This window comes from Anser brachyrhynchus (assembly GCF_964034855.1).
Source record: "Anser brachyrhynchus genome assembly, chromosome: 5".
In the NCBI taxonomy this organism is placed as follows: Eukaryota; Metazoa; Chordata; class Aves; order Anseriformes; family Anatidae; genus Anser; species Anser brachyrhynchus.
The window spans coordinates 55,750,763-55,762,971 of NC_137699.1; the positions used below are offsets into that span (position 1 = coordinate 55,750,763).

Consider the following 12,209-nt stretch of genomic DNA (forward strand, 5'->3'; position numbering starts at 1 on the left):
ATCCATGAAAGTTTCACTAGGCTGAAGTTTTTGCCTTTCAACAAAAACCTCGATGTTTCCATTCATCTGGGGTCTAACAGGTACCCTTGCTATCCACTTTGCCAGGTGTTGAGCATGAGACATTTTGCCACTGGAAATTTTATATGGGCTCTCACGCTCTTGCTCACTGCTTGGAGGAGGAAAACGAACATCTTTGCTAGGTTTGGATGTGTCTCTGTTTATTTTTACCCTGTCTGCTAAGTGCAGATTTTCCTCATTAATCGCTAATTCCAGCCTGAGACCACGCTGCCTATTTACTTATCAGCCCCACACTGTGGGGAGCAGATGTGTCTTCCCACCTGATGCTCTCAGCCTGGCTCTGGGTAGCATTTGTACAAAAAAAAAAAAAATAAAGACGATCTTTTAAAACGCAGGGAAAACCCAGCATACTGACACACAAAACACCTCTGAAATCCAAGCGCAGAGCCAGCCGTGGCGTTTCCCCGCTGGGCTGTGCCGCTACACGGAGCTGGCTGGGAGGTTTCGAACGCGTAATTTCTGCCTGGGGAGATAAATCCCAACATGTCAAAACCAGGGGAAGAGGGTCAAGTGATGCAAGAGCTTGTTCCGAACAGGCTCATCACGACGTCTGGGGCTGTGGGGTGTCCTCCTCCAGCGCAGGACTTGGCTCCTCCCTCACTGGGACAAATAAACCCACACGGGGTGGCAGAGACGTGCCCTGTCCCGCTGGCAGAGGGCTGGATCCACTGCCCGTGTGGGCTGTGCCCAGTTAGGAACTGGGATTTTTTTATTTTTTTTTTTTTTTAGGAGACAGGGGAAGGCAGAGAAGCCAGAGGAAGGCAGAGCAGAGCAGCCAAAGGAGCCTGCTGACTGCTCCTTACCCGGGGCAAAAAGCAAAGCAAGCAGGAGATGAAAAGGCTGCGACGCCGTCTCCGTTCCCGGCAGCGTGCCCTGCCCAGCACGCCACCACATTGCCGCGGCTGGGTGGGGAGAAATCACTCCAACAGCCCAGCTCCAGCTCGGCCGCGTTGCGTAAAATACGGGAACGCGCCGAGGGCAGGCTGGAGCCTACACCGCCTCCCTACACCACTCCCAGGTGGGTGCCGGGGCCGTTAGGCAACAGCACCCTTGTTTTCCTGCTTAGCTTAATGATGGATTAATTACGCTGGGCAAAATGGAAAGCTGGAGGCAAGCGCTGCCCTGTCCCCGGCTGCGGCTGGCACATGGGCAGGGGCGGCCAACAGATCAAGCCACCTCGCTCCAGCCCTTGTTTTCAGGAGACAGAGGCTTCATCCGCTTCAGCCACATCGGTGCAGAAGCCCAGAGCCCCCCTGCAGCCCCGGGACCTCCCTGTGGAGCTGCCGTCCCCTGTCGCCTGCTCAGCTTGGGGCACGAGGGAGGCTGCGGGCAGCTCGGCCTCTTCCCGCAGGGCCGGGAGCTTCCCGTGGTGTGGCAGCACGCCCAGGCCGGCGCCGCGGTGCTGAGCTCGCAGCCTCCTCGTCACCGTCCTCCAAGTGGCTTAGTCCACAAGCGGGTAAAAGACCAGGAACGATTTCCCAGTAGATGGCATAAAAATGTTAAAAGAAGCATTTATGGGCAGTCTGCCGCCAGTAAGCGTAATCGGAGAAGTAAATGGTTGCCCAAATAGCTGCATTTCTCGGGTAAGGAGCCTGGGAACGCAGCAGGCAACGTGCTGCCTGCTCAGCAGCAGCAAGGGGACGGGGTGGCTCGCCCTGCATCCCGCTGCTGGCATCGCCCGAGCTGCCCCCGGCAGCTGCAGCTGGGCAACTGCTCCCTGGGGGAGGCAGGAACATCCAGGAGAAAAAGGGATTAAAAGGCAGACATTCCCTTGAAAATATTCTAAAGCCGGCGTGCGTGTTTAGACGGTAGCACGTGTGGGGTTGTGCAACAGGGCAGCGCAACGGGAGCACATTACAGCCAGCAGCCCTGGCAGCAGGGTGCCAGCAGCCGCCGCTGCTCCCCGACCTGCACGTGAAATAAGTGCAGCCTGAGCCTCCGAGGGGAAGCCCTGAGCTGCCGAACCCTTGGCAGAGCGCTCCTGGAAGGGCTCCTCCCGCCCGGCTTCCCACCCCCACGGCTCATCAGCGCTTTTTTGGCCAAGAGGAGCCCGTGCAGCGCTCGAGGCTGGCTAGCGACGCCATCGCCGCTGGGTGATGCTCGGTGTGAGCTCACCCGGCCCCATGGCACTGCCAGCTCCGGTTCCTTCCCAAAAGCTGCGTGACACGGGCGGCTCCGTCAGCAAGGCTAACTCGGCTCCCTGTACAAAGCACACCAGCCACCTGCGACCTTCCTCCGCTCCCTCTGGTTTAACGCCGTGGCATCCCTGACACACGATGGCTTGCCACAGCTCTGCGGCTGCAGGTGCCCAAGGCAGGAAGAGTGACTGCTGCGCATGGCCAGGTGCCAGCGCCCCACGCTAGGAACCTGGGGCACGATGGGGAGCAACAAACCGAGCTGCACCTTGACAACTTTAAGACACAAGGGTGGAAGGTTTAATTTCTCTCTCGATCGCCGTTTTTTTTAGAAAGTACCAGCAGGGGCAGAGCACTGTGTCCAGCCTTTTGCCATGCCACGTTTGTGCTTTGGAGCATTTTCAATCACTTGCTACAAGCTGAAACAAAAGCAGAGAGGGAACACAGCTAAGGCAGTGGGTGGCAAAGAAAATCGATTGAAAAAAGAAATGTTTTCTAGTTGGGTTCAGGCATTAAAGACTACCTTGCCGTTTTCACTATAATTTGTTAGCTAGCTCCAGCTCCTACCTCAGACTGCGGGGACCCAGGTGCTCAAACCAGAGATGCAGCAGCTTTGATGAGTTAAGAAAACAGGATACACAAGGAAAGACAGTTTTATTAGTCCAAGTGACATAAATTTAAAAAAAAAAAGAGGCAAGTTTTCAGGCACCTCCTTGCATTAGATAATTGCTGACTGCAGTAACAACGCTGTGATGAAGAGAGCATTAATTTAGTGTTGCCTCTCTGATTGCACGATGCAGCACCAGCTGTTTGCTGAGTGTCCGTGGAACAGTGACACGAAGCACAGCGAGGAGGATCTAAAAAGTACCCAGAACTAATCGGCTGGTTCTGGCACCGTTTTCCCTCCCCTGCTCTTGCCAGCCTTGTGCCAATTAACTCAAAAAGGACTCAGCACAGATCAAAATTCCTACATGTGATCTCCTCTCCCTCACCCAGCTAAATTTGAATCATACGAAAAGCTCCATTTTGAGAAAAGTCTCATCTGAGACATTCACTCAGCCTTTAGCTTACCCCAGCCGGAGCCATCACTTCAGCTCAGTGACAGCACGCAATCACTGCCTTCGAAATATCTCAGCTTCTACAAAAGAAAGCTTCACTTATCTCCACAAGCCTACATAAAGCTGCTCTCTGTAAAGCTATTTATCAGCCTTTCAGCACACTCCCTCTGTAAACCCCAGGTGCTGAGAAAGTGCTCTGCTTCCCAGGTTGCACGAGCTGCAAAAGCTGTTACTTAAGAGTCCAATGCTCACAGTTTCTGGGAAAAAAAAAAACAGTTGTTCCTGTAGATTAATAAGGTGGGTACTCCACACAGCAAGCACATGTGTGGACTGATTGCAGTCACCCTGGAGAACAGACCTACTTGATGACACCACATAGAAGAGCCTGAGCTTGCAAGCCAGACCAGGGCTGGAAAAAAATATGTATTTGGTATGTTTTAGTTGACTATGCTGTTCAGTTGGCTCAGACCAACAAAAAACAGCTAAAGAAAGCAGCACTTCTGTTTTCCTGTAACTGGCTTGCAACCCACCTCTCTTCCTTGGTTAAACCAAAAGAGCTCAGATAGAGGCATCATTTCAGTCTGAGCTTCACCTCACTTTCAGCCCCAGAAGGGCAATTAGCATTTGCACCAAGCTTCTGCACATCTCCAGAGATTAAAGGACGTGATCTTTTCATAAACTAGTTTAGTGGAGGTATTATTACAGGCTGAGGTCTGACCTCAGAGCATTGCCCTGCAGCCCCAGGAGGACCTGTCTCTGAACAGCAGCCCTTTGTACCCAGCTCCATTTCCCCTCCCTTCCAGGAGTCAGTCTGACTTGCCCTAGTCAGGCTAATAACAGTTTACACTTGCCATGAGCAGATGCACAAGCTGAAGCCTCCAAGGTAGGGCAGGTTTGAAATGACTCATGTTTAGCACTAGTTCTCAGGTTTACAGCAACTGCAGTCATATTAAAGGCTCGCTTTTGACACTGCTGTAAGCACACTCAAGCAAATAGACTGCAGCAGTGCAGCCAGGAAGGTGTGCTAGCACACAAAAACAGCCAGCTTAGCATAACTAGGAAAATCAAGTCGCTTAAATCTCACAGACATTCAGTTAACACATCTAACACACCGTCAGGCCAAAACAACAGTTTATTTCATTTTCAACAACATCTCAGCCATCAAAAAATAAACTCTAACACAGATGGATGGAAGACTTCTCTACAGTGTAACTAAGTGGGCTCTGACCCCAGGGGTTTGAATTGGAGTGACATTTTATTATTCATCCAATAAGTTAGGAAGCATGAGAATAAAGTGCTTTATTTCTGAGCTGGTATGAGGTCATCAATGGACTGGCCTTTCTCAAGGCGTTTTTCCATTTCAATGAGCAGCTTCACACCATCCACCACCATCTGCACCAGCTCCACCTCAGAGAAGCCAAGGCGATCAGCATTGGAGACATCAAACACTCCTCCAACAGCAGCTGTGTCCACACCACCTGGAGCAAGAGTTTTAATTAGTACGTGACCACTGCTTGAGCCAGTAAGTCTACCTTTCTTCCCTCACCAGCCTGAGGTGGGAGCACAGCAAGACAGTTCTCTACAAGTTGCCACCACCTCCTCCTCCCTGCAGGGAGATAAAGCTACATGTGACTAAACATGAGCCACTTTGAGCACACCATTAGGCGAGCTTTTTAATTCTTTTAATCCATGAGTAATCTAACCTGTGGCCAGAAGTACATGCTGTAGCTATTTCCCAGTCACAAGTTAAATCAGAATTCCCATCCCTGCTTACAACAGGCTTACTAGGTCCACCTTATCTGGTGGTCAGAATACCACAGGGAAGGATATGCCTAGGAGTGCTCAGAAGCTGGATATGATAAGGTTTAAGCAAAGTATCTGCATCTCCACCTCTTTGAAACTATGACTTTAAGGCTCGGTTCTAACCACGTGCCTTCAAAGGCTCCCTTCTGGACAGTCACTGTCAGCATGAACCAAGACTTGACTTTGGTTGTAGCCAGGCTCTCGCTGCTGCCTGGTCAGAGGCAGCCTGACATGGGCATCACTGCACCCTCACTTCTCACCTGTGCCTCGTTTCTGCAGCCGAAGCCTCTTGAGGACTTCTCCAAACTTCTCATGTTTCCCAAGGTTTGGCAGCTTGATGTGCACACCAGCACGGAGCCCCGTTCCCAGGTTGGATGGGCAGGTCAGGATGTAGCCCAAATGCGGATTCCACATGAACTCATGGTTTTTGGACTTGAAGAGATTTTCTATCTATAAATAGAAAGAATGAATGTTTAGAGATTGTTCTCTGCCTGAAAGATGTAGGTCATCCATTAGTGCTCATTTACAGCTTCAGTCGCATAGCAACAGCCACAACAGTTGGAGCAGCTATTTCAGTCAGTCACATAAGCCCCCTCCATTTGGGAAGGAAAGTCACCAACCAGGGGCTTTTAAGGCCTTCGTCTTTCTCACTGCTGGGAGCAAGATTAAGCTGAAGCTCCACTACAAAGCCTAAAGTCACTATCTACTGGCAAGCTTGATTTAGTGCATGTTGAATTGGCATATCTGTTAGGATTAAGGAAGGGGCTGGTAAGGCTCAAGTTGATATGAAGACCAGATGCTGAGAAAAGCATTCAGCCTAGAAACTTCAGTCCATCTTTGTCCATCCGCATTCAAGCAATTTCTCCTCCTACCCAGTCTCTAAATGCTGGGATTTATAGAACCATGTAGAGAGCCTTTAAGCAGTTTAGACACTTTGATAAGGGTATCAGATTAAGAAAACTCACTCTAGATTTCATGATGCTTTGCCAGTACAGACATTTTAGAGCCCTCACAGCTAAAGGCCTCATCAGAGTGCCCCCACAGACCCCAATTACAAAGAAGTACTCTGTGGAACAACAGAGAATACTCTGGCAACACTGGATGTATCCTACACTCCTGGATTGGAAGAGCATATATTGTCAGCTCAAACCAGAGAAATGTTTAACATTTACACCTACAGCTCAGTCAATATTTGATTTACCTGTGTTAGTCCAGTACAGAAGCGGGTAAATACTTCCTTCATGTTGCCACCTTTCTGCATGGAAATAACTCTAAGGTGATCCTCCTCATTGATCCAGACAAGGAAAGTCTTGTTATCATTGTGCCTAGGAGACAAGACAAAAGTGTCCATTTTCAATATAGATATAACAGCACCAAATTACTCATTACTGTTGTTTTCGAGAAGCCTATTCAGTTGCTCCTTCAAAAAAATTCATCTTGCTTTTTTTTATTCATCCAGGCACTAAGAGTTAACCTAGTACTTTTACCCTGCTCTTTTCATGAGGTGGTTGGAAGTGGCCTGTACCTAGACAGGTCAGAATAAGCAGTAACCATAACCCTGGCTAGTGCCATGTATGAAAGCGTAAAATTCAGTCAACCACCTATTTTAGTCCTGAGTTTACAGATTTAGATTTAGGTTGGTCAGAGTTTGCAGGAAGGTGATTAATGCAGACACTGACACAGCCCAGTACACAGATGTTCATAAGGACACCATGTTGACAATGTATAACCAAGACTTATCAGAATTTTATCACATTCTGTTAGGCTGCACTTTGTACCTTATAAGAGAACTAAGGAGAATTTCCACTATTCATTTAGATCAAGGGCTCTTCAGAGATGCTATAAAAACCTCCGAATGCCAATGACCACTCTACCTTAGCTTGCAGCTGGTCAATATTTATCACACTAATAATTTCCCAGCTTGATTATGATCAAGAATTAACTAGTACCTGATGAAAGTTATTTATGCGCACTGAGACTTTACACTTCAAGCCTGTACATTAGTCATGCTCAGATGACAGCACTATCTAGTGCTTGCATCTGCAGGTAGGTGACGCAATCTTAAAGGTGACCTACAGAAACAAAGCATGCTTCCTCTGAGCTGTATTGAAGCAGCTACAGTAATAAGCTTGGAGTGTTCCAGCTGTTAAAAACTGGCCCTTCGCTTACAAGGGAGCAAGTTAATTATGCTGCAGAAGCTCCTGAGGTGCAGAGTTCTATGTAGGTGACCCACATCTAACAAGCAGAATCCTTCTGCTCCACACCTCTGCAGCAGTCAACTCATGCCATTGAGTCTCGGGGGGGGGGGGGGGGGGGGGGGAAATATCACTTGTACAGGTAAAGCCATCCTAGTCTGGCATCAGTGAGTTTCTGAAAGCAGAAGCATTGAGACTACACAGGAGTTACTACAAATCCAGCACCAGGTTTCAGCTAAACCCATGCTGTGGTTTGTCACCCGAAGTTACTCTACACTCTTAAGATGAGAAACAAATGCAGTGATACATCAACTCTTTTAGAAGTTATCTCCTTTCCTAGGCTGCTTTGGTTACAGTCTGGTGCTTCACAAACCTGTGCTGGAAGGGTAGACTCTGCCTAAAAGCTAGCCCAGCTGGCTTGTTCGTACCAGCCCAATGCTAACACTTCTCCAAATTCTGCTTTCAGATGCAACTTCCCCAGAGGATACCACAGAAGATTCTCCTCAGATTCAGCAGTATGAGCTCAGAGCCTGCCATTCTGCCCAGCAGTATTAGCCACAACCAAAATTTCAAGATTTTTTTTTTTCCAGGGACTTCATGCAATGCCTCCCTTCTGGGCATACACTCACCAGATGCCTCTGGCGTCAGGCCAATCTCGTGCCATCCCAGATGCCAGCAGAAGAGGAGAAACAGGCTTGTCGAACAAGAAGTGGTCATCAATCAGCTGCTGCTGCTCCGCATCGGTCATGTTCCTCAGGGCATAGTACTTCCCCTTGAGATCACCTCCCAGACTACCCAGAGCTGAAAGAGAGTCACTTTTAGGATGGAACCAAAGATGACAAATGTTGCCAGCATTTTAGAGACTGCATTCAAACTATCTGCTCGTTTTGGTTCCTCCCTTGCTTTCATCTGTAATGTCAATGCCTTTGTGGCATTGCAGAACTTAAGGCTGTATCAGATGATTTGTCTGCACCTTCCAGGCTTAAACAAGTTGCCTTTGTTCTCATACATGCAGTATGGGATCACTACGGCTGCTTAACTGTAGAAGTAGAGTGCTTTCTTCCAAGAAGAATCAAGGTCACAAATACAACAAGCAGTATTCTAGTCAAGGACTGTTACTCTGCCCTTGAGAAGTTTTGGAACAGTGACAGCATCGGTCTCCAGGAATGCACCTTGAGAGTCTCCTTCCCTCTCACTTAAAGGAGGTGGGAGACAACAAAAAACTGCAGCTAAGAAGTTCCACTGAAGACTAGAGTGAGCTCTAGTCAACTGCACACTTGGAGCAAGACTACACCTCTAAGCAAGCTGAACCTTAATGAAAGTCAATTAAAAGCAGCCACAAAATACTGCAAATGTGACTCAAGCCCTGAAGTTGCTACATACCTGTTACATTTCAAGCTTGAGCCATGATGAACCAGCCTCTTTCCCCACACACAGAGAAAGCTTTCAAGATCAGCAAAGGTCAACTTAACAGAGTCCAACTTCCCTCTGACATGTGCTCTTGCTCTAAGCTAGAAACTGTAATGCTGATGCAACTGGAATTCAAACTGCCGTTTTCAGGGAGAGCTCTGTGTTCAGACTAAGCCTTGAGGAAGGCAGCTTTTGCCAACTGTCTCCATTCTCAAACTGCAAGGAGCACCTCTCGCCCAGATGTTAGTAGTTCCCCCTGATCAGCGGGTTCTCACTTTACCTTCAACAGAGAGCTTTTCAATAGCCCGCCTCTCTCCTCTACTACAGTGAGGGGGAAGACAGAATCCACGGATGCTCCTGCCAGTTCTGACACGAGAGCTGAGCACGTAATTGGGATCCAGGTCATCACCACCCTACAAGATTAGGAAATCGGTGAGTACAGCCTTGTTGCCAAAATACTTACCCTAAATAATGCAGCTCCTGTGCATTTGGGCGTGCACCTTATACTTGAGACTGACTACTTGGCCTCTGAGCAGACATACTTGGGGACCATTTTCTTCAGCTTTAGCACAAATATCTGTGTAACACAACCCTTGTTCTGAAGCTGAGGCTAGGGCTACCAAGTACATGCTAGAAAATAGGGACACCATCAGGCCATCAGTTTTACATCTAAGAGCAGCATCTGAGCTTGTTACCCCTTTTAGATCTGCAATCCAGAGGCATCAACATAAGAAATCCTTATTTAGGTAGCCATAACAATGGCTATTCTATAGCATGAGACCACCAGCTCATTTTTAGTATACAAGATCATAACATAGGAAGTGTTAAGGTTTGTAACAGCCCTTGATTCCTCGGAACGGGCTGTTTCACTTGACTACAGCCAAGAGCTGACAAATACACGTTCAACGTGTTTGGCATAGCCTCTGCTGCAGCAGCCCATCAAGCAAGTTCCTGCTGCATGCCAGCTGCCTGGTTCTACCCAGCTATTGAAACCCCACAGCAGCAGGCTCTGAAGTAAGACTGCACTGGGCACACTGCCCATCAGTCCACGCAGGGTGAAACTGAGAGGACAGGGCCTGAGCAATCAGTTCAGGCAACTGCCAACGACCTTACCCAGGCCTTTAATTGATCAAAAGTGTATACCTGCAGGTTACCAGCATTCAGGTCGGTCTTGTGTTGATCAGTTGGTTTGTAGCCACCGTGCCTGTCTTCAATAACTGGATCAAAGAGTTCCTTAAACACATCATAGGATTCTTCATCGCCAGCTACGCATCCTACTGTCATTATGAAGGGATGGCCTGGAGTGGTAATAAAGTCAGAAGAGCTAAGTTTGGGTGATGTTTGGCTGTACTCCAGCGCAGCACTAACCAGGCAAGTTCTTTAGTGGTAGGTCTAGTCACTTAGAAATGCATTCTCACATAGGAGCAGTTGAGAGACCCTACATTGTACATTTCATCCAGTTAGTCAAAATGCAGTGCTATGGAAAACCATAGCTGTTGCCATTAAAACATGTTTTTGTCAAGCTTTGGTTTAGGACAATTTTGCACAGCACATCCGATTTTACTAGCTAATTTAGACCAGCAGATAAAACGATACCTAAACAATCATGCTTTGCTCTAAGCAAGCACGCATCGCTTTGTTTGCTCAGCTACAGACAGAACTGCATTTTTGTAGTCTGCTCATAAATACCACCTCCACAAGCTTAGTTTAAGTCACCATATTCAAAAGCACCAGTTACTTCAGCTGGTTCACACAGAATATTCTCAACGCATTTTACCAGGATTATCAACCCCAGTCTGAATGACATCATCCAGGGTGAAGCCACTGGGCGTGACTCTGTCTCTCAGTTTCTTGTACAAATCCGGGGTTAGCACTTTGGCCATGTGGTTGTTGTGGGTGCTCAGGTCCGGGTACTCCTCATCGGGAGGCAGTCTCTGATTATTTAGTTGGGCCATTTTGATATTGCTAGAGTAAAAATAAATACTGTAATGTTAACACGTAAACGCATCTGCTCCCCCTTTTTTCATAGAAGTGCTACAGAACATCACATATCCACTTTGGAATAGGACAAGATCAGAACAGCCGGGTAAGCCCACACAGCATAAGAGAATTTCCCCCCCCAAGCTGTGTAAAAATTAGAACAAGCTTTTTTTTTTGGTTCGGATTTAAAGTATTTAGCAGAGCAGTTACATAATTGAAGTGTCTGGGAATTGGTGTGTCAGATCACAGCAAGGAACATGGCTTGACGGAACAAGGCCTCTTTTAACACGGCCATGCGTTTAGAGCCATCCTGCAGCGCTTTACGAGACCTGCCTCTCGGCAGCTCGAGAGCCTTGGGGGCTGTTGTCAAGAAGCACTTCCAGGAACGAGGGAGAACAGATCGTTATGTAGATCTAACGGGCCCGGCCGTTACCTGGGTTGTCAACCCCAGTCTGGATGACATCATCCAGCGTAAATCCACTGGGAGTCTGTTTGTCCCTCAGCTTCTTGTACAGGTCCAGGGTCAGCACCTTGGCCATGTGATTGTTGTGAGCGCTCAGGTCGGGGAACTCATCATCAGCAGAGTGCTTCATCTTCAGGAGGTTGTGGCTGTTTGAGAAGGGCATGTCTGACCCTACCGCAGTCACTGGGGGAGAGAGAGGGGGAGCCTATCACCTGGGGGCTCGGCAAGCCTCCCCAACACCCAGGGGAGGACGCCAGGCACCCAGCAAGGTCACCTTGGCTGTCATTCCACCCGTGCCTTTCACACCTTTGTTGTCACAACACCTTCCACCAAAACAAGGCGGGATAAAAAGATAGGGGAAAAAAAGTTTTCCACCTTCGCAAGCCTTGCCCTGTCCTTTAAACACCCCGGCAAGGGCAGGGCCGGTCCCGGCTGCTCGGAGACACGAAGGAGGCGAAGGGACGAGCCCGAGGGCAGGCAGGGCAGCCCTAGGGGGGTCCTGGAATGGCTTAGAGGGGCTGAAGGAGCACTGGGGGGTCTAGGAAAGCACTGGGGAGGGCCGGGGGGCTCCGCGCCCCAGGGAAAGGGGGGGGTCCGGCAGCGCCCGCGGAGCCCCGGTCGGCCGGGTCCGCCTGCCCCGCTGGGGAGCGGAGCGGTGGGAGGCGTTATACAACGGACGGCTCCCTCGGGGGACCTGGCTGGGGCGAACCTATGTAACTACCCTGCTAAATACCGGGTTAAGCCGGGTTTACAGCGGGGCGCCGGCCGCGGACGAGCCCGGTAAGCACCTGCGCCGCGCCCCCTGCCCCGCATCCCCCCATCCCGCTCCCCCCGACGCCCTCCCAGCCGCACCCATACAATACAAAAGGAAAAAGAAAATAATTTTTCTCTCTCTTTTTTTTTTTTTTAAAGCCTCAGGACGGCTCGGCTGCCCCGGGACTTACCGAGGGCTCCGCAGCCAAAGCAATGACCTCCGCGCCCAGCTCCGCACCCAACCGCTGCCCTCGCCGAACTGGAGCCGCGGCGCTGCTGCCGCGCCGCTTTTATATAGGGAGCGAGCCGCCGCCCCATTGGCCGCTATTTATAG

At 49.4% G+C, this 12,209-nt stretch overlaps 1 protein-coding gene across 2 annotated transcripts; it reads right to left on the bottom strand.

Annotated features, from left to right (window-relative positions):
- Window positions 1–4,385: 4,385 nt before the first annotated feature.
- Window positions 4,386–12,209, bottom strand: CKB (creatine kinase B). Of its 2 annotated transcripts, none has more exons than XM_080596142.1 (8): window positions 12,067–12,209; window positions 11,093–11,305; window positions 9,823–9,977; window positions 8,960–9,092; window positions 7,899–8,070; window positions 6,276–6,399; window positions 5,335–5,524; window positions 4,386–4,749 (listed from the first exon to the last, which is right to left on the bottom strand). In XM_080596142.1, exons 1-8 carry the CDS (start codon window positions 12,191–12,193, stop codon window positions 4,571–4,573), a joined length of 1,293 nt encoding a protein of 430 aa, XP_080452268.1. In that variant the 5' UTR covers window positions 12,194–12,209; the 3' UTR covers window positions 4,386–4,570. The 2 variants fall into 2 exon arrangements, with proteins under 2 accessions (XP_080452268.1, XP_080452269.1); XM_080596143.1 differs by lacking the exon at window positions 11,093–11,305 and adding an exon at window positions 10,457–10,644 and having other exon boundaries at window positions 12,067–12,163.

What these genes read in the sequence shown, in the direction of transcription:
- CKB (XM_080596142.1), bottom strand. Translation starts at nt 12,193, where the DNA reads ATGGGGCGGCGGCTCGCTCCCTATATAAAAGCGGCGCGGCAGCAGCGC. An exon ending in TGAATGCTGGTAACCTGCAG is followed by an intron (nt 9,093 to 9,822) that starts GTATACACTTTT and finishes CTAATCTTGTAG; the next exon opens with GGTGGTGATGACCTGGATCC. An exon ending in GCTGCAGAAACGAGGCACAG is followed by an intron (nt 4,750 to 5,334) that starts GTGAGAAGTGAG and finishes CTCTTGCTCCAG; the next exon opens with GTGGTGTGGACACAGCTGCT.